At 40.5% G+C, this 22113-nt stretch overlaps 1 protein-coding gene across 1 annotated transcript; it reads left to right on the top strand.

Annotated features, from left to right (window-relative positions):
* The first annotated feature begins 2098 nt into the window (after positions 1 to 2098).
* fga (fibrinogen alpha chain) lies at positions 2099 to 9829 on the top strand. The gene is made up of 2 exons (XM_060828799.1): positions 2099 to 2255; positions 9123 to 9829. The coding sequence occupies exons 1-2, from the start codon at positions 2099 to 2101 to the stop codon at positions 9827 to 9829; spliced, it is 864 nt and encodes a 287-aa protein (XP_060684782.1).
* Positions 9830 to 22113: the final 12284 nt, after the last annotated feature.

Genomic DNA, 22113 nt, shown 5'->3' with positions numbered 1-22113 from the left:
CTATTGACCTTTGGTGTGTCAACAAACATCAGTAAAAACCAAGAATATCAGAAAGGCCTGGGTGGTAAATAATCAACAGGTTCTCCACAATTCAGGTAAACAGGCTTCCCACTTACACTGACTGATTCTGATTTTGTAGGTTTGAAATTTGGTAAGGGAGAGAAAAGTGACATTTCCTCAAACCTTGCTGCAGAGCTAGAAAAATGAGAGTTGAACAAGCTTTTGGTTTGTTTGTATGCTTCATGTTAGTTGACTGGGTAAGTTTTCCTTATGAATAAGTCATAGACAGAGGAAACATTATGAAGGTCCATGGGCTGTGATTTATATCTTGGGTGTAGGCCAAACTAATGACTCCTTAGTAGTAAATTTAGAAAGTAGTTGTGAACTGCAACAGTTCAGAAGTACTGCTCTTTTTGAAACATGTTCGCTGTTAATCTGTATTGAATTAGGTGAATGTAATGAAGTGAAATGGGGTGCGATATTCCTTTGTAGGTTGGTCCTTGTGATTGGGATTTGCAACAGGATGTAGGTTTGGAAAATGTAAGAATCAACTTTTGAAAGAAAAAATGTTCTTGTCATTTGAGTATAATGACATTATCTCCATGGAAAACAAAATATTTAATTAAAAGTTATTGTCATATCTTATGCCAAATTATCATCACCAGTGAAGTGAGCTTAAAACATATGCAATTATTATCCAATGTGTTGCTAAGGCTTCAGTTATACAGCTATTTCCACATATACAAAGTAGTTTTGGGTGTAGGCTGATGTGAAAATTGTGGTACAACATTGTGGGCGGCACGGTGGCACAGTGGTTAGCACTGCTGCCTCACAGCACCTGAGACCCGGGTTCAATTCCCGACTCAGGCGACTGACTGTGTGGAGTTTGCACGTTCACCATGTCTGCGTGGGTTTCCTCCAGGTGCTCTGGTTTCCTCCAAAGATGTGCAGGTCAGGTGAATTGGCCATGCTAAATTGCCCGTAGTGTTAGGTAAGGGGTAAATGTAGGGGTATGGGTGGGTTGCACTTCGGCGGGTCGGTATGAACTTGTTGGGCTGAAGGGCCTGTTTCCACACTGTAAGTAATCTAATCTAAACATGGAAGCGAGGTTCCATAGAAATATCAAGTATCCTGAAGTAGGAACAAAAACTGAAGGTCATCTCATAACAATCTGACTTGGCTCCAAATGCATTATAACTCCACTCTGGTACAAAGCCAAGGTGGCAGACTGAAGCTTCTTCAGAAGATTAGAGGGGAGGAATTACTCTCACCTGCTATTTCCTAGTATTATAAACTAATCATCATGGAGTCTATTTGCTTGTGCCGTGCACCTTGGTTTCTGAACTCAGTATAATTGGCAGGTGGTTGCCGGTTAGTATAACTTCAAGCTACTTCACTCCAAACTAACAAGATATCATGAGATATATATTTAGTGCTCATATTTTGAAATAATGAAATTTTTGAAGGAACATCAGGCAGTTGATACGCTCCACTCTATTGACACCTAGTCAAAGAAGATGTAAGCTCCCCTCATTTCTGTAATACTGCCCGATGGAAGTGAATGTATTTATATCCCACCATAGTGATGTGTTCTGTCTGTAATTAAATAGGTTCTTTTAAATGCTTGTTTTGAACAGTGAAAACATGAAACTATCTCCAATGTTTAGAAGAATATCATACGTTTTATTATGCAAAGCCATAAATGTTGTCTGATCATGATTGTAAATTTAGTAAAGCAATGGCATCTGTTATCGATGAGTGCATTTTATTTTCACACATAAGCTCCCCATTGTTCAAGAGAACATACCATGTCAATGTTTGCAAATCAGTGTTGAATATGAAAACAATGCCCTTTTTATTTATTGTGATTGAAGATTCAGTCCCAGTCCTCCTTTGTGCCACGGGATCCTCAAAGTGGTGACCAATTTAAATCTACACAGTGTCCAGAAAAGAAATGGCAGATTTGTATGGATGGTGACTGGGTAAGTGATACAGTTGTCATTTCTTTTTTTTGAGAAATCATACATCGGAAATAGCTAAAATATGTTACAATTTTGCCTTAACTCAATAGGGCTCTAAATGTCCATCTGGATGCAAAATGCAGGGATTAATCGAGACTGAGAATCAACAAAATGATAACAGGATCCAAGACCTTCAACGAATGTTAGACATGTATTCCACAGCATTTAGGAACACATATATTACGGTGACTGAAGCTGTCAACAGAATCAGACAGAATCTGAGCAGGATGGGTGGTGAGTGGTTCCTCTGCTCATATTTCTTAAAGAGTTCAGCTTTAATCTCCACACAAATTAAATTGATTGACAAACTCAAATTATCACAATAGCACATTCTTTGAGGATTTCCCCTCATAATTCTAGTCCCATTCAATTTTGATTCAGGAAATGCAACTTCAAAGTTCATTTGGATTTTGTTCAAACTATTAATTTATTTTAAATATACACATGCAGAACTCTATGAAAATCTATCTAGAAAAATTTGTTTGTCATTTTTTTAGGACTTGGGGACACTTATTATCAGTTGGTGGATTATCTGAATTCCAGACTTACCATCTTGCAGAACAAAACTAAAGATCAAAATCTCAGGTTAAAACAACTAAAAAATAACATATTAGAACAATTCAAGGTTGTCTTAAGACTGGAGGTAAGGATTTTTTTTCACACATTTCTGGGGTGTGGGCATTGTTGGCTGGGCCAATACTTATTACCCGTCCCTACTTGCCTTTGAGAGGGTGGTGGTGAGCTGTTTTCTTGAACTGCTGCAGTCTATTTATTACTTATTTTGATAGTGTAAGCTTTTCATTTTGAAAGTTGCAGGTATGAAAGTCTGTCGGTTATATTTACAATATTAATACTGAGGATTCTTTCTTCATCATTAACATCATACACGGCAGAATTGATTGAATGGGATTTTCAAAAATCCTTGTCACAATTTCTGTTCAAAGTTCCAGTTTTTCTGAACATTGAATTACTTTGGCAGTGTTGAAATCCATCCAGAGAGAAAATCTCCTTAAAACTGGCAGCCACTTGATAATTGGTTCTCAACATTTAGTGACCCTGACCGAACAATATTTATAGTTAATCATCCAATAGTTGCCCTATGAAGGTGACAATGGGATTTTTTCCTTGAATCACAGGTAATAAGTAAATAATAAATAATAATTCTGATAACAAGGGAAAATGTTGTTTTCTATCTTAATTTTTTGTACTTATATGTTAACTTTCTATGCCTTATGTATAACAATACCAAGATCCCTCTGAATATAAACATCTTCCCATCTCAATATTTAAAAATAATCTGTGTTTCTATGTTTTCTTCCAAAGCTTCATGACTTATCACTTACCCACATTCCATGTGCTCTATTTTGCATGACTCATTTAACCTGGCCCTACCAACTTTATAACAATAAGATGCCACTTCTTTGCCCACTCTCCTATCCTGTTCAAGTCCTTCTGCAGCATCCCTGTCTCCTCAACACTATCTGTCTCTCCACCTATCCTTGTGTCATTTGCAAACTTAGCAACAATGTCTTCATTTCCTTTGTCCACAATTTTAACATATAAGCCAAACATTTGTGGTCCCATTAGGAGCCCTGAAGAACTCCACTAATCAATGGCTGCCATCCTGAAAAAGGCCCCTTTATGTCCACTCTCTGCCTTCTGCCAGTCAGCCAACCATTCTATTCATGCCAGAACCTTGCTCATAACACCATGGGCTCTTATTTAGCAGTCTCCTGTGTGGTACCTTGTCAAGGCATACTAGAAATAACTTGTAAGCATTCCTTTAGCCATGATGATTTCTCTTTAAAAAACACGGTTTAACAGAAGTCATTTTGGAATAATGGATTTCCATTTACATTGGGAGAATTTACAAGTAAACGATGTAATGCATTGAGCTTTCATATTCTGAAATTGTTTATTGGGCTGAGGTGAAACACTCATTGCTTGGGGGAAGAAATATTTTTCTTTTAGTTTCAGGTTGTCAGTTCTTCAGGATTCTTAGCTGTAGCTCAATATGTAAGTCAGTTGCTCCTGAGAAACAGAAATGATAGTTTAGAATAGTTAAAAGTAGGTTTACTGGAGGTCTTTGGTTAAAACCCTGGACAAGTTATGTGAAGACCCAAATCCCAGTTACACAGTGAATTGTGCAACAGACTGTCATCATTCTCATGCTCAGGAGTTCAAGCCAAAACTAGAGAAGATGTTCTCTCTGGTGTTTGTATATTCTTATGGCATATTGTTGGAATTGACAGAATTATATCTTTAACATGTGCTTCGAAAACATTAAATGTTTGTTAATTGTAAATAATTTGATTCATTCTATTTTATCTTCATTTCTTTTGTATAAAAAACTTCTGTTTTATAGTTAAATCCAAATCTGCAGCATTGAATCCAAACGAGAAAATGCTGGAAAATCTCAGCAGGTCTGGCAGCATCTGTAAGGAGAGAAAAGAGCTGATTTTTTTGAGTCTAACTGACCCTTTGTCAAAGCTAAAAAAAAGCGGAGAAATAGGGAGGTATTTATACTAGGCTGCGAGAAGGTGAGTCATGGTTCCAGAGGCAAAGATAGTAATAAAAGATAGCAATTTTCTGCAGCATTGTATATTCCCTTCAAGGAGATACCACCTCAGCAAAATAAAAAGAAAATCCATCAAGTCAGAGTTCAGTATGAGATCTGACTTGTCAAACAATAACATCAGCTCTGATCATTAAACATTCAAAACCTCTACGGTCTTCTTGCAAATCTTACACTTCTCCCACATGTAACAGATGTAATTATAACAGATTCTGTTCACTGTGTGTAATATATGTTATGAATGAACATAGATGATACCCATCATTTGTTTAATATGTTTGGACCAAGGACCATGAAATAGGTCTTTATTTTCATAAGATGTTTTTGGAACTGGGTTTCAGGATTTCATTTTAGTTAAGGAAGACATAGAAAGGCACAAATGTTTAGATGTTGACTGCCAATACAGGTAGCTCGATTTAGGAAATTTCCCCACTCTGTAAAAATGCCATCTTAGTAAATAGGCTCTTTTGCACCCTGCTTCAGTCCAACCACATGGGTGCAGGATAGAGGCAGGCCCACTACACCCAGAAACAGACCTGAAGTAGCAATGAAAGCTGCTGAGTACTAGGGTAGCATGGTTATTATTCTTTTCACAATCTGCCTTGGTTCTCTGAGACTTTGGCCAGGGTTTGGTTACATTTTAGGCACTACAGTTCTTGCCCCATCACATCCACTAGGCCCACATGTCAACTCAATGCCAATTCATGCTTCCATCACACATCCTTATATTCCCCATGCTAACTTCCCCAATGTGCATTATATGAAGAGCCAATTAATCAAACATAGTTACACTTTCAAAAAAGTAACGATCTTGAGAAAAAGTGGTTTTCCGACAATAGTGATTGACAAATGTGTCAAAAAAACCAACCTTTGATGTATCAATAACAGAAACTTTAAGCACCTGACACCTCTTAATCTTTTGCAAATTGACATTGAGACAATGATAAAACAGATTATAGACAAAAGTCAACAGTTCTTTTGGACCTGTACAGACAGACTTATTCACATTATCTTATTATAAGAGTCTGTGTTTTCAATCAAGCGTCATAATGCTGTTTAAGGGCATGGGAGTGGGTGGGCCATGTGTTGCAGTATTGGCATGTGAACTATAAGATTTCATGGGTATGGGTGGTGGGAAGGAGTTGCCATTGAACTATAAGGTATAAGCTATAAGGTGGAAGGTAAGAAACATGACATAAACTTTCAGAAGGTTCCCAAACCTAGACTCTGGTTCATTGGGGACATTGAGGGACATTGAGCCATGACTCATAAGGATGGCATGGTGGGACATTGATTAGCACTGCTGCCTCACAGCGCCAGGGACCCGGTTTGATTCCTGCCTTGGGCAACTGACTGTGTGGAGTTTACGCATTCTCCACGTATCTGAGTAGGTTTCCTCTGATGCTCCAGTTCCCTCTCACAGTCCAAAGGATGTGCAGGTCAGGTGAAGTGGTCATGCACTTAACACAATGGACAATTTAGCATTAGTCAGGGGTAAAAATAGGGTGGGAGAATGGGTCGGGTGGGTTGCTCTTTGGAAGGTCAGTGTGGACTTGTTGGGCCAAATGGCCTGTTTCCATACTGTTGGGAATCTAATCTAATCTGTGGGCGGCACGGTGGCACAGTGGTTAGCACTGCTGCCTCACAGCACCTGTAGACCCGGGTTCAATTCCCGACTCAGGCGACTGACTGTGTGGAGTTTGCACGTTCTCCCCGTGTCTGCGTGGGTTTCCTCCGGGTGCTCCGGTTTCCTCCCACAGTCACAAAGATGTGCGGGTCAGGTGAATTGGCCAAGCTAAATTGCCCGTAGTGTTAGGTAAGGGGTAAATGTAGGGGTATGGGTGGGTTGCGCTTCGGCGGGTCGGTGTGGACTTGTTGGGCCGAAGGGCCTGTTTCCACACTGTAAGTCTAATCTAAGTCTAATCTAGTAAGTCTAATCTAACCCTGTAAATCTGGCCGAATTTCATTAAATCTGCACAGTGCTCAGAGGTGTATCATTTGCAATGGAGCTGGCCAGAATGGGTGTTAAAATCATCACCAGTGAAAATTGGGGGTTCTGGAAAGGGAATATGAATCACAGAATTGAGTCCTATCTGCTATGCAGAATCACTCTCATTCTGTGAAAATCAGGGCCAAAGATTAAAATGTCAAAATGGATCATTTGATCCAATAATTTATAATCATAATTATCTAATTGTAAATCACATTTCCCCACCTGGCTCTCAATATCTCTTGGTCCACATTCCCTTCATCCCCCATTCACCCAATGTAAACATGCTTCTGTTTCAATCGCTAACCTTGGAAGTGAAGTCCATTGTCTCACAAGTCTCCGTGTAAAGACTTTCCTTTGGCTGTCTGTTTTGTGCTGCTTACAATTAATTTTGCACCCACGGTCTCTTTATTCTTGAGGCCAGTTAATGGGAAAAATCAGTGGGCATTGTGTAAAATGGGTGACCAATTCACTACCAACTTTTTTTGTACTACTGCCAAAGAATAATTTCACTCAATAATCTTAGAGTCGGTCCATGTTCTCCTTTAAACAGCTGATCGATACGCTGCTGATTTTTGTAGGCCTTCAATAATGACTCAGTAATGTAATTCATCCAAGAGAATCCTTGATTAGATTCCCTACAGTATGGAAACAGGACGTTCAGCTCAACAAGTCCACATCAACCCTCCAAAGAGTAACACACCCAGACCCATTCCCCTACCCTAAATTTACCCCTGACTAATGCACCTTGCACTATGGGCAATTTAGCATGGCCAATTCACCTGACCTGCAACTCTTTGGATTGTGGGAGGAAACCCAAACAGATACAGGGAGAATGTGCAAACTCCACATAGACAGTTGCCGGAGACAGGAATCAAACCCGGGTCTCTGGTGCTGTGAGGCAGCAGTGGTAACCACTGAGCCACCTTGCAGCCCAGGTTATCTCTATCACTATTCCTTTCACTATCAGGTTGCTCTTTGGGAATTCCATGGCTTTGAGGATGCAAGGAGTAAAATAGAAACTCTCATTCTTCCCATTAATAATTAGTATTGCTTGATTTGAATATTCCTTCTTCTTGTTAGGTTGACATTGGCATCAAGATACAATCTTGCAAAGGGTCTTGTGCAACATCAGTTGTTTACAAAGTCAACAAAGAGAGCAATGCCCGAATGGAGAAATCCCTTCAATCAATGACAGGCATAAAACTGGACAGGATTGTGGATGTCAAGCCAATACATAAGCTGAAAATGACTTTGATGAAGAAATCTAAGAAAGGAACTAGTTTCAAATTTGATATTGATCATGAATATCCTAGGTTCTGGGAGGATGTCCATACTGGGTTAATTAACATAGAGAATGACGTACCACATGCAACTTCACATCTAGATCCTGACTTTTACAAAGGTTCATTCTTAACTTCTACGCCAATTACTCCAAACATTATATCCACTATCAAAGATGTCGACACTCATACAACTAGCATGAAGGGTAGCATTGTGCCCTTAACCCATGGACTAAATAGCACAGAGAAAACCTATGCATCCCTAAAGCATGGTAGCCTTGATAACAGAATTGAAGAGCCACTTTTCGCAAATGTTTCAGCCAAATCAAACTCTTCATATAGTTCCTATGCCACAAAAACAAACCACTCCATATCTGGTTCTAAAATTGTCATAAATCAAACTTTCACCAAACATAATGACACACAGACAGTCAATCAAGGTGCTTTTTCTTATTTGTCATTCCTCAATTCAGGACAAATAAATTTAAAAAAAATATCATTGCAGCAAAGAAGTAAGGGCTCTTTTGTTAATTTACCTCAAAAAAAGGCCAACCGTTCTAGTGATTTCATCAATTATTCAACTTTAGGGCATTTTAACAATTCTATAACAACTAACAACAGAAAACATACTTGCGCTTCAACCAAAGAGGTGACAAGTTCCAAAGACAATGCACCTCATACTGAATCTGTTAACGGCAGCTGTGGCCATCAGTCCACCAATACAAAGGACTCTAAGGGTTTTTCAAAAGTCTCCAATACCACCCAAGTTACTTTGGACTCAAACTCATCTTTTGATGATGAAATTGGAGAGGAATTTCCGAATTTGCATGCCCCTAGCTTTAAAGTACAGAAGATTGAAGACTACATTGGCAAAGGTATGATTAATTATAATTTAAGTTAAAATTTGTTGCCTTTTTTCCCACAGATCAATATGCAGATCAAATCAATGAACTGTGTTATATATTTTTCGTGGATAGGCATTCCTGATTGATGACTGTAACTTGTTTTGCAAACAGTAAAAAACAATTCATAAGCTGATAAAGTATAAGGTATATAAATGTTTGTTGAGTATGGAATTTAATTGTTTAAAAATATCTAAAAAGCCTTCTGGAAAGTGTGTTTTGTGATGCTGACAACCAGATTGCAGGGAATATATGTTTAACAATGGCTTATTTATTTGTGTCCAACTCAAACTGCTGTTCAACTACTCTCAATATGTCCAATTTAACATGCATTTTAACATTTGTTTTCAGATTGCAATGACATCATACAAAAGCATGCATTTGGTGATGAAGATGGTTTATTCAAGATAAAACCTACCGGCTCTGCTGGCGTAGTGACAGTTTACTGTGATCAGAGCACTGGACTGGGTGGTTGGGTATTGGTTCAGCAGCGAATGGATGGATCAGTTAACTTTAACCGATCCTGGGCTGAGTACAAACAAGGGTTTGGTAGCATTGATGATCAAGGCCATGGAAATATTTGGCTGGGAAATGAAGTCCTCCATTTACTCACACAGAAGGAAAACATCTTTCGTGTAGAGCTAGAGGACTGGTCAGGGAATGAGGTGTTTGCTGAATACACTGTAACTGTGGGATCTGAATCAGAAAGTTATCGGCTGAACATTGCCGATTATGGAGGAAATGCTGGGGATGCATTAATATCAGGAATATCTCTGGATAGTGAACATACCTCCCATGCAAGCATGAAATTTAGTACTTATGACAGAGATAATGATAAATGGGAGGAGAACTGTGCAGAATTCTATGGAGGAGGTTGGTGGTACAACAGTTGTCAATCGGCTAATCTAAATGGAATTTATTACAATGGGGGACTGTATGATCCCCGTAACAACATGCCATATGAAATAGAAAATGGGGTGGTATGGGTCCCTTTCAAAGGTGGCGACTACTCCCTTAAGGTGGTAAGAGTGAAAACTCGATCAAAAGCTTCAAGTTAGACCAAGAGATTCAGTTTCAGTTGTTAACTAGTACAAGTGTTATGTTTGACTTGCACAGAAAAATTGACCTCTTATCTGGATGTTTTGACTGGAATATTGGAACACTTGAATAAATTGTTGAAAGATCTGTGCCAACATTAAATAAATGGGTAATCATATTTCATCTAACAGATAATCATGAACAATGTCTTCATTGTTCACTCATTTTTCATTCAAATACATTCAAGAATACATGTCAGTTGTGTAATTGGGCATTCAAGGTCCAATAAATTCAAAATGGTACAAAGCCATGAAGACTAAAAAGCAATTTGATTCAATAGACCTAGTGGGATTCAGTTGTGACAACAGATTCAATATCATAACCCACGAAAAATTGTCTTTAGTTTAGATTAGATTAGACTAGACTTACAGTGTGGAAACAGGCCCTTCGGCCCAACAAGTCCACACCGACCCGCCGAAGCGCAACCCACCCATACCCCTACATTTACCCCTTACCTAACACTACGGGCAATTTAGCTTGGCCAATTCACCTGACCCGCACATCTTTGGACTGTGGGAGGAAACCGGAGCACCCGGAGGAAACCCACGCAGACACGGGGAGAACGTGCAAACTCCACACAGTCAGTCGCCTGAGTCAGGAATTAAACCCGGGTCTACAGGTGCTGTGAGGCAGCAGTGCTAACCACTGTGCCACCGTGCCGCCCACGGTGGCACAGTAGTCTTAGTATTCATTGACTCCTGGAAAGCAGGAGCGACGAAAGGATTAGTCTTAATTGCATGTTGTGTGAAGGTTTCAGTCCAATTAGTAGCAGTCATGCTCTGGACTTCAGAGATTATGGAGTCACTTTTGTTGTGCAGTTTCATGCTCCATTCAATGTTTGGGTTTGAAGGCAGATTGGTCAATGAGAAGGCAGGATCAAGAACTGTTTTTAAGCTAAGGCTTCTTTGGAATTCTGTTTTGTTGCATATCAGTATTAAATACATGGCAATTTGAGATATATCTGCTTTAATATAACTGATAGATTGGTGAAAGTCTATCTCTACTGAGTCTCATGTTATCAATTTAATTGAATTTCATCTTATCTATCGATTGATCTTCAGTCAACCTGAGTCGGCCCCATGCTGTGCAACTTTCACTTTGTAGGAAACAGATCTGTGGCATTACCATGAGCCTGTTCCAGTCTCCTAATGCTCTGATACACAGAGTTTATACTTAATTTGAGATAATATCAGGCAGACATTCTAGTGCATTACTGAGGGAATGTTGCAATGTTGGAGGTGCTTTCTTTCAAATGATGCATTAAACTAAAACACTTTTTGCCCTGTTATATTCTATGGCATTCATCTGAGGAAGAGTAGAGGAGGTACCCCAGTGTCTTGGCCAGTATTGATTCTTGCTTCCTTGTTTGGATACAAATTAATTGCCTCATTTTATACCTTATGACAGTCACTTTTCACATTTTTTTAACGCTTTTTGGTAAAGGCAAGATTTGTTACCCATTCCTAATTGTCTCTGACTTCACTTCAGAAGAATTTCCTTTGCAAGGAAGTGTTTGGGATGTCTGATGATCACACAAAGGAATACATAAAATTTTTAAAAAATCTTTGTTTTAAATATAATGCCCCTTGAAACAAAAAAAAAGCCACTTAACACTAATTACCTGGATGTTAATATCAATGAGGACAACCTGAGACAGAGGGGTTTATGAGAACAGCAGGAAGAAATTATAAGGAGAAGATAATTGTATGCAAAGGTTTTGAAACTTCTTTTGAGTATTTTAACCAACAGTTTCCTTCAAGGTGTGATGTGGCATAGTGGTAATATTATTGGGCTAGCAATCTAAATGTGCAAACTCAAGTGTTACAGATTCAAATTCCATTAGGCAACTCATGAAATTTAGATTCGATTCATGAATAAACTCTGAGATTGGATTCAAACCTTATCATGGTGACCATGAAGCCATCATCAGTTAACATAAAAAGATCTGGCTGACTTTGGAGAAGGAAATTTGCTGTCCTTATCTGGCTTGATCTCCATGTAGCGCCAGATTTAGTTCAAGAAGATTAAGGACTGATGAAGAAATCTCAGCTCACAATGCCCACATCTCACGTGGACCCAGCTGTCACAACCATTCTCCATTTATCATGACACACCTTAATGGGCTAAATACATTCCTTTTCCAAAGGGGGCAAGTGTTTGTGTACAAACAAATGTGAATTGTATCAAGCACAAGTGAGTCACCTTGCAATTCTGATCAAAATCTTTGTAGAGTGATAATGTAATTGCTAGTACAATTGGGACTGTTTAGTAAGTGTGATCCAATTACAAAATCACATTTAGTTTTGGAAAAGCAGGTGGTGATCTTCATATTCATTTGCTGCCCTTGTCTTCTTAAGTCATAGCTGTTATGAGATTGGAAGGTGCTTTTGGAACATCTTGTAGATGGTGCACATGGCTGCCAATATGCACTGATGGTGAAGAAAGTGAATGTTGAAGGTGGTGGATGGAGCTCCAGTCAAGTGGGTTGCTTTGTCATGGATGGTGTCAAGCTTCTTGAGTGGTATTGGGAGTGTACTCATCCAGGCACATGGCAGTATTCTGTTACATTCCAACCCAATCAACACAAAAATGGAACTTAATTACGCTGTTCAAAATACCTGCAACATCCCATAAACACCCCTTTGGTAAAAAAAGTAAAATCAAACACAGGTTTTACAGGAGAGATGACAGCGAGAGAATCAGCATTGAGCTGTTTCTTTTCCCAGCAGCTGTTTCTCTGGGTTCCCAGTTAAAACCCGACTGGTAGCTGTAAACAAATTAGCTTGCTAAAACCAAACCAAGGAGAAAGTGAGGACTGCAGATGCTGGAGATCAGAGCTGAAAATGTGTTGCTGGAAAAGCGCAGCAGGTCAGGCAGCATCCAAGGAGCAGGAGAATCGACGTTTCGGGTATGAGCCCTTCTTCGACTCCGTTCAGACCACATGGACTCCGGACTACATTCAGACCACACGGACTCCGGACTACATTCAGATGCAATCTTCTTCCTGACCTCTCCACCCCCACCCCCACTCCAGCCTATCACCCTCACCTTATCACCCTCACCTTAACCTCCTTCCACCTATTGCATTTCCAAAACCCCTCCCCCAAGTCTCTCCTCCCTACTTTTTATCTTAGCCTGCTTGGCACACTTTTCTCATTCCTGAAGAAGGGCTCATGTCTGAAATGTCAATCTGAATGTTGCAAGTGTTCCTTCCATGTATAACTAGAAATTACCACTGAGTAATCTGCCTGGCACATTTTTCACACCAAAAGGCACGACTTTAAACTGATATAGTCCATTTGGCTTCATGAAAGCTGAAATTCACTTTGCTCTTTCTGACAAAGGTAACTGCCAGTATCCTCTGAGCGAGCCCAATTTAGAAATATAAGTTGCTTGTCCCACCTTTTTAATACAATCTTCCAAGTGCAGAAGTGGAAAAGCATCAGTCTTTATAACTGCATTGACTTTGCCATAGTCTGGTTTTACTATGAATACGTTCCAGTCACTGTAACTCTCTTCAATAATGTCATCTTGGAGCATACAATCTCCTTTTGAACCTGTGCCAAGTTTAGAGGGTTATGCCTATAAGGATGTTGCTTAATCAGAACAGGAGCATTTCCTTTATCTACATCATGCATAATTAGGTTAGTAATTCCCAGCTTATTTCCAATTATCTCCCCATGTGATTGTAAGAACTTTTTCAGGTCATTTTGATTTTCCTTTGGAAGGTAACTCAGTAACCTTTCGCAATGTTTGACAACTTCCTCATTGTCCAATTTAATTTGAGGAATGTCCAATTCAGAATCCTCTGAACTTGGCTCCTCCCTCTGTAGTCTCCTTTGGCTTTCCTTCCCTATCAAAATACCTTTAGAGCATATTCACATGACACACTCTGTGAGATTTCTTTCTGTGTGAAGTTCTTATCAAAAATTCACCTCACGCAATTTCCTATTGGCTTGATAAATGTTGCTTTTAAATGTTCACCTATCACTGGAAGTAACACTAACACCTTGTCTGCTTTCTGTTTCATTGTATGCTGTGAGGCTTTTAAATGCAGTCTAGCCAACTGCCCTGCTCTATTTAACTGTTCCCTAAAATTTGACACATAGTTCAAATATGTGGTCTCTAAATTGTGACTTATCAATTTCTCCTTAATCAATCTTAGCAATCCTCTCACGTCATAGGCAAAGATGAATTTAAATGGATTTAGTTGATTCATTTGGTGCATCTCTGAAGCAAATGGTACCCCAATCATCTGGATAGTCTTGACCATAAGGCCTCAACATGGTCTTTAATGTCTGATGCCACCTTTCTAGTGCTTCTTGCGATTCTGTAAGTTTTGTGTTAGATTTGAATTGTTTATTCCTAAGCCATCCATAATTTCCTTGAATAATTTTAATGTAAAGTTTGACCTTTGATCTGATTGTATGTCTTTGGGCAGTCTGTATCTGAGTAACTCTTCAACAATCCTTTTAGCTGTGATATTATGTAATGTAATGGCCTCTGGAAATCCAGTGGATATATTCATTATTGTTAACAAGTACTGATTCCCACTTTTTGTTTCAGGTAGGGGTCCTATGCAATCAATTAAGACTCTAGTCTTCCAATTACCTGACAGGTCTGGCAAAATTCAACTATATCCTTGTGTTATCTGGGTCAGTAAAAATGATTATGTATTTTAGCTTGAGATTTTCATACTACTAAGTGACCCCCTAGTGATAGCTCACGTGCCACCCGCAACACCTCCTTTCCAGAACCCACTGGCAATACGACTTGATAAACTTCTGCCCATTTCTCATCTGCCTGAATGCGTGATGGTCTTCATTGCCTCATTAGGGCATCATTTTCAAGATGGTAGCATTCAGGGATACATTTGGATACTTTTTCCATGTGTGCCTTTTGATACAATTGCTTTAAATTTTCATCTTTCTGCTGTAACTCAGTTAATTCATTTCAGCTAGAGATTTCTGCTTCGTCATTATCTGCTCCTGATTTGTGTCAACCATTTGATCACACAAGGTCTCTGCTCATTCCACTTCAACTTTCTCATTGCCACACTTTGATCTCTCCTGTTTTAAATGGTGACTTTGTGACCTCATTACCACACAGTCTGGAAACATTCCAGGAAAAATGATAGTTCATGTGCTACCCACAACACCGTCTTTCTAAAACCCACTGGCAATACGATTGTCATAGAGAGATGTACAGCACAGAAACAGGCCATTTGATCCAACTCACCCATGCTGACCAGATATCCTAACGTAATCTAGTCCCATTTGCTAGCACTTTGCCCATATCCCTCTAAACCCTTCCTCTTCATATGCCCATCCAGATGCTTTTTAAATGCTGCATTTGTACCAGCCTCCACCACTTCCTCTGGCAGCTCATTCCATACATGCACTATACCCTTTTTGAAAAGAATTGACCCTTAGGTCCCTTTTATATCTTTTCCCTCTCATCCTAAACCTATGCCCTCTAGCTCAGGATCCCCCACCTCAGCGAAAAGACCTTGTCTATTTATCCTATCCATGCAACTCATGATTTTGTAAACCTCAGCATCTGACGCTCCATGGAAAACAGCCTCTGCCTATTCAGCCTTTCTCTACAGCTCAAACCTTCCAACCCTGGCAACATCCTTTTAAGTATTTTCTGAAACCTTTCAGGTTTCACAAGGTGCTTCCAAAGTGTGGTCCTGGAAAAACATGGCCAGTCAAGTAGCACCCAAGGAGCAAGAGAGTTGATGCTCCAAGCACAAACTCACCATCAGGAATGTGAGGGTGAAGATGTTGAAGAGTTTATGTTTGAAACATCGACTCTCCTTTTACTCGGATACTGCCTGAGTGCCTGTGCTTTTCCAGCACCACACATTTTGACTCCACCCCTGATTCAGCTCAACTTCTCCTGAAATTCATATTCATGCCTTTCTTACCTCGAGACTTGACTATTCTCACATGCTTGGCCAACCTCTCTCATTCTCTGCTTCATAAACTTAAGTATATTTCCAAACTTCTGCTGCTTGTTTTCGAACTGATGCCAAATCCCTTTCATTTATCATCCCTGTGCTCACTGATCTCCCAGTTAAACAACATTATTGATCTCCCAGTTAAACAACATTTTGATTGTAAAATTCTATTTCTGGCTTTGAAATCCCTCCATGGTCCCACATCACCCTATTTCTGTAACCTTCTCCAGCCTCACAATTATCCAATATGTCTGTAATTCTTTAGCATTGCTGACTTTAGTCGTTTTGCCAGCTGTGTTTTCAGCTGCCTGGGTATTGAGTTTGTTCCATAAACCTCTTTGCCTCTGCACCATGCTTTCCTGCAATAATAAACTATAATGTATTTCTCTGACCAGAATTTTAGTAATCTATCCTAATATCTCCTATGTAATGCAGTGTCATATCCTTGCTTAAGAATGCACCTATGAGCTGCCCTGAAATGCTTTAATATGCTAAAGGTCCTGTATAAATACAATTTGTTATTGTTAATATGTTATGAATGCAAATCATATATTTGCTCATAGTTGCTGATTTGTGGGCAGCAGTTTTTTATGTGGGGGTTATTGGTGTCAAGCACAAAGGATCAAAGCTGGTTTATGGTAACCAGCAATTCAGCTGCATAAAAAAAATGTAAAATACGATTTTGGCAATGAAGATTTTTAAAACATGTTGCACCAATAACAATGTTGATAGTTTTAATGTGTTGTGTGTTGGCATTTCAACAAAGATCTTACTTGTTGGTACTTATAAACTTTCAATAACACTTATTAATTCACCTCTTCCAACTTCTTTCTTTCCTTTTTAAAGTTTTGGATACTTCCAGCTTTTGGAGTTTAGCCCCAATTTGACAAAGGATTGGAAGAAAATATTTATGGCTTTGAAGCTTGGATTTTTAATTGTAAACCTTGCAATGCCTTTTGCAACTTTCTACTTCTTCGACTTCTGCCCATTTTTCATCTGCCTGAAAATTTGATGGTCTCCATTTTCTCATTAAAACATCATTTTTAAGATAGCAGCACACCAGGTTACATCTAGATTGTTTATCAATGTGTGCTTTTTGAAATAGTTGGTTTAGTTTCTCATCTTTCAGCTGTAACTCAGTTAATTTCTCTGAACTAAAGATGTCTGCTTTGTCATCTATTTGCTACTGTTTTGTCTCAACCATTTGATCAAACAGAGTCTCTGCTAATTCCACTTCAACTTGCTTATCGGCACTCTTTGATCTCTCCTGTTTCAATTGGTGACTTTGTGAACTTGTTACCACACAATTAGGAAAAGTCCCAGGATATGCTTCCTGTAATAGTTCAGTTGCCTGAGCTTCCACTGATTTTTCAACCACAGTAGGTAGCACTCATACCTGTGAACCAGCTATATTGTGCTACTGAGACTTTATAAAGCTCTGGTTAGGCCCCATTTGGAGTACTGTGTCCAGTTTTGGTCCCCACACCTCAGGAAGGACATACTGGCACTGGAACGTGTCCAGCGGAGATTCACACGGATGATCCCTGGAATGGTTAGTCTAACATATGATGAACAGCTGAGGATCCTGGGATTGTATTCATTGGAGTTTAGAAGATTAAGGGGAGACTTAATAGAAACTTACAAGATAATACATGGCTTGGAAAGGGTGGATACTAGGAAATTGTTTCCGTTAGGCGAGGAGACTAGGACCCCTGGACACAGCCTTAAAATTAGAGGGGGTCAATTCAGAACAGAAATGCGGAGACATTTCTTCAGTCAGAGAGTGGTGGGCCTGTGGAATTCATTGCTGCAGAGTGCAGTGGAGGCCGGGACGATAAATGTTTTCAAGGCAGAGATTGGTAGATTCTTGATGTCTCGAGGAATTAAAAGCTATGGGGAGAATGCGGGTAAGTGGAGTTGAAATGCCCATCAGCCATGATTGAATGGCGGAGTGGACTCGATGGGCCAAATGGCCTTACTTCCACTCCTATGTCTTATGGTCTTATGGTCTTATATTGTTAGTAAGGACAAACTGAAAGTTCATCCAGTATTCCTACCATGACTTCTCCAGCTTTCACTGGACACCTCACTTTACATAACTGAGCACTTCTTGTCTCACTTTGAATTTCTGTTACCTATTTTTTCTGGTAATAGTCATTCAGAGATACATATCTCCTCATCTTTCACCATCAAAGATTGAGAGGAACCTGTATCTCTTCATATTGTAACTTCTTTACCCGCTGCTCCTGGCCTATGCAAGTAAACTTTATCTTCACAAGTATATGTGCGTCAAATAACTTCAAAGTTCTGTGCATCTGTTGGTAAGGTGACAAGTGTTTTCTTTCAAGTTTTATTTTTTCAGCTGTCTATTTGGGAATTTAGAATAGTGGGAATGGAGGTTAGGGCAATTGAATGTTCTTCCTGCAGTCTGTGGGAGGTCACCTCTAGTGTCCCTGCTGACTTCATTTGTTGGAAGTGCAACCAACTCCAGCTTCTCGAGAACCGTGTAAGGGAACTGGAGCTGGAGCTGGATGAACTTCGGATCATTTAGGAGGCAGAGGGGTTTATTGAGAGGAGTTACAAGGAGGTAGTTACTCCACATTTGAAGAAGGTAGATGGGTTACTTCAGGGGTAGGAAAGGTAACAGGCAGGCAGTGCAGGGGTCTCCTGTGGTGGTTCCCCTCAACAACAAGCATGCCGTTTTGGAAGCTGTTGGGGGAAGAGAAGATGATTTATCAGGGATAAGCAATGGGTCGCAGGTCTCTGGCGCAGAGTCTGTCCTTGTTGCTCAGAGGGGAAGGGGGAAGAGGAGTAGACCTTTCGTCATTAGGGACTAAATAGTTAGGGGGACAGATCGGAGGTTTTGTGAGAATGAGAGAGATTCACAGTTGGTGTGTTGCCTCCCAGGTGCCAGGGTTCGTGATGTCTCTGATTGAGTTTTTGGGATCTTTGAGGGGGAGGGGAGCAGCCCCAAGTCGTGGTCCACGTAGGCACCAATGACATAGATCAGAAGAAAGGTGGGGATCGAAGGCAGAAATTCAGGGAGCTAGGGTGGAAGCTTAGAGCTAGAACAAGCAAAGTTGTTACCATTGGTTTGTTGTTCGTGCCACATGCTAGTGACACAAGGAATAGGGAGAGAGTAGAGCAGAATGTGTGGCTACAGGGATGGTGCAGGAGGGAGGGTTTTAGATTCTTGGATAATTGGGGCTCTTTCTGGGGAAGGTGGGACCTCAACAAACAGGATGGTCTTCACCTGAACCAGAGGGGTATCAATATCCTGGGAGGTAAATTTGCGAATGCTCTTCGGGGGGTTTAAACTCATGCGGCAGGGAGATGGAAACCTGAATTTTAGTTCCAGTGTATAGGGGGTTGAGGGTAGTGAGGTCAGGGATGGATTTGCAAGGTCACAAGAATGCACCGACAGTCAGGATGTTGGTTTGAAATGTGTGTGCTTCAATGCCAGGAGCATCCAGAAGAAGGCGGGTGAACTTGCACCTGGGATTTCGATGTTGTGGCCATTTCAAAGACATGGCTAGAGGATGGACAGGAATGGCTGTTGCAGATTCTGGGATTTAGATGGCTCAACAAGAACAGAGAAGATGGTAAAAGAGGAGAGGGTGTGGCCTTGTGAATCAAGGGTAGTACTACATCAGCTGAGATAACATTTGAGGACTCAGCAACTGAGGTAGCTTGGGCTGAGGTTAGAAACTGGAAAAGAGAGGTTACCCTGTTGGGAGTTTTCTATAGGCTTCTGAATTGTTCCAGGGATGTAGGGGAAAGAATAGCAAAGATGATTCTCGATAGGAGCAAAAATAACAGGGTAGTTGTTCTAGGGGACTTTAACTTCCCCAGTATTGACTTGGACTACTATAGTTCAAGTAGTTTAGATGAGTCAGTTTTTGTTCAATGTGTGCAGGAGGGTTTTCTGACACAGTATGGAGACAGGCCAACAAGGGGTGATGCCATATTGGATTTGGTACTGGGGAATGAGCCTATCCAGGGCTTTGGAGGTAGCGGAGCACTTTGATGGTAGTGACCATAATTCAATTATGTTTATAATAGCAATGGGGAGTGTTAGGTATATATCACAGGGAAAGAGGTATAACTGAGGCAAGGGCAATTATGATGTGATTAGGCAAGATTTAGGATGCATAGGATAGGGAAGGAAACTGCAGGGAATGGACACTCTTGAAATGTGGAGCTTATTGAAGGAACAGCTACTGCGGTCCTTGATAAGTATATATATCTATTAGACAGATAGGTAGTTGTCGAGAGAGGGAGCCATGGTTTACTAAAGATGTTGAAGCTCTTGCAAAGAGGAAGAAAAAGGCTTATGTGAAGGTGAGGCATGAAGGCTCTGTTAGGGGGCTTGAGAGTTATAGGTTAGCCGGAAAAGATCGAAAGAATGAGCTAAGATCAGGGAGGGAACAAGAGGAGCTGGTGGTGGATAGGATCAAGAAAAACCCTAAGGCCTTCTACAGGTATATCAGGAATAATATAATCACTAGAGTAAGATTAGGGCCAATCAAAGATAGTAGTGGGAAGTTGTGTGTGGAATCTGAGAATATAGGGGAAGCACTTAGTGATTACTTTTTACAGCATTCACATTGGAAAAGGGCAATGTTAGTGAGAACACAAGTTAGATGGGATTGAGCTTGATAAAGAGGATGTTTTAGCAATTTTGTAGGATCTGAAAATAGATAAGACCCCTGAGCCGGATGGGATTTATCCTCTGATTCTCTGGAAAGCCAAGAAGGAGACTGCAGAGCCTTTGTCTTTGATCTTTTCAAAAAAAATTAGTAGTGCCAGAAGACTGGAGGATAGCAAATGTTGTTTAAGAAGGGGAGATGAGACAACCCTGGTAATTATTGGCCAGTGAGCCTTACTTCGGTTGTGGATAAGGTGTTGGAAAGGGTTATAAGCGATAGGATTTATACTCATCTGGAAAGGAATAATTTGATTAGGGATAGTCAACATGGTTTTATGAAGGTTAGGCCATTCCTAACTAACCTCATTGAGTTCTTCGAGAAGGTGACAAAACAGGTGGATGAAGGTAAAGCAGTTGAGGTGGTGTATATGGACTTCAGTAAGGTGTTTGATAAGGTTCCACACAGTAGGCTATTGCACAAAATATGGAGTTTCAGGATTGAAGGTGATTTAGTGAATTGGATCAGAAAGTGGCTAGCTGAAAGAAGACAAGGGTTATGGTTGGTGGGAAATGTTCATCCTGGAGCTCAGTTACCAGTAGTGTGCCATAAGGATCTGTTTTAGGGCACTGTTGTTTGTCGTTTTTATTGATGATCTGGATCTGAGTGTAGAAGGATGGGTTAGACACTAAAGTAGGCAGAGTTGTAGACAGTGCTGAAGGATGTTGTGGGTTACAGAGGGACATAGATAAGATGTAGAGCTGGGCTGAGAAGTGGCAAATGGAGTTTAATGTAAAAACGTGGGCGGTAGTTCACTTTGGAAGAAATAACAGGAATGCAGAGTACTGGACGAACGGTAAAATTCTTGGCAGTGTGGATGAACAGAGATATCTCAGTGTCCAGGTGCATAAACCCCTGAAAGTTTAGATTAGGTTAGATTACTTACAGTGTGGAAACAGGCCCTTTGGCCCAACAAATCCACACCGACCCGCCGAAGCGCAACCCACCCATACCCCCACATTACCTATTACCTAACACTACGGGCAATTTAGCATGACCAATTCACCTGACCCGCACATCTTTGGACTGTGGGAGGAAACCGGAGTACCCGGAGGAAACCCACGCAGACACGGGGAGAATGTGCAAACTCCACACAGTCAATCGCCTGAGGCAGGAATTGAACCCGGGTCTCTGGCGCTGTGAGGCAGCAGTGCTAACCACTGTGCCACAGTGCTGCCCAAAAGGTGATTTAGTTGATAGGGTTGTTAAGAAAGCATATGGTGTATTGGCATTTTTTGGGAGGGGGATTGAGTTTCAGAACCGTGAGGTCATGCTTCAGCTGGACAAGACACTGGTAAGGCCGCACCTGAAGTATTGGGTGTAGTTCTGGTCACCGCATTATAGGAAGGATGTGGTAGCTTTGGAAAGGATTCAGAGGAGATTTACTAGGATGCTGCCTGATATGGAAGGAAGGTCTTATGAAGAAAGGCTGAGAAAACTGAGGCTGTTTTCATTGGAGAGAAGCAAATTTAGAGGTGACTTAATCGAGATGCAATAGATCATCAGACAGTTAGATAGGGTGGACAGTGAGAGCCTTTTTCCTCGGATGGTAAAGTCTACACCAGGGGACATAATT

Source organism: Hemiscyllium ocellatum, chromosome 1 (assembly GCF_020745735.1).
Source record: "Hemiscyllium ocellatum isolate sHemOce1 chromosome 1, sHemOce1.pat.X.cur, whole genome shotgun sequence".
NCBI lineage: Eukaryota > Metazoa > Chordata > Chondrichthyes > Orectolobiformes > Hemiscylliidae > Hemiscyllium > Hemiscyllium ocellatum.
Note: the sequence above shows the minus strand (reverse complement) of the source record. Positions and strands in the feature narration are given on the sequence as shown.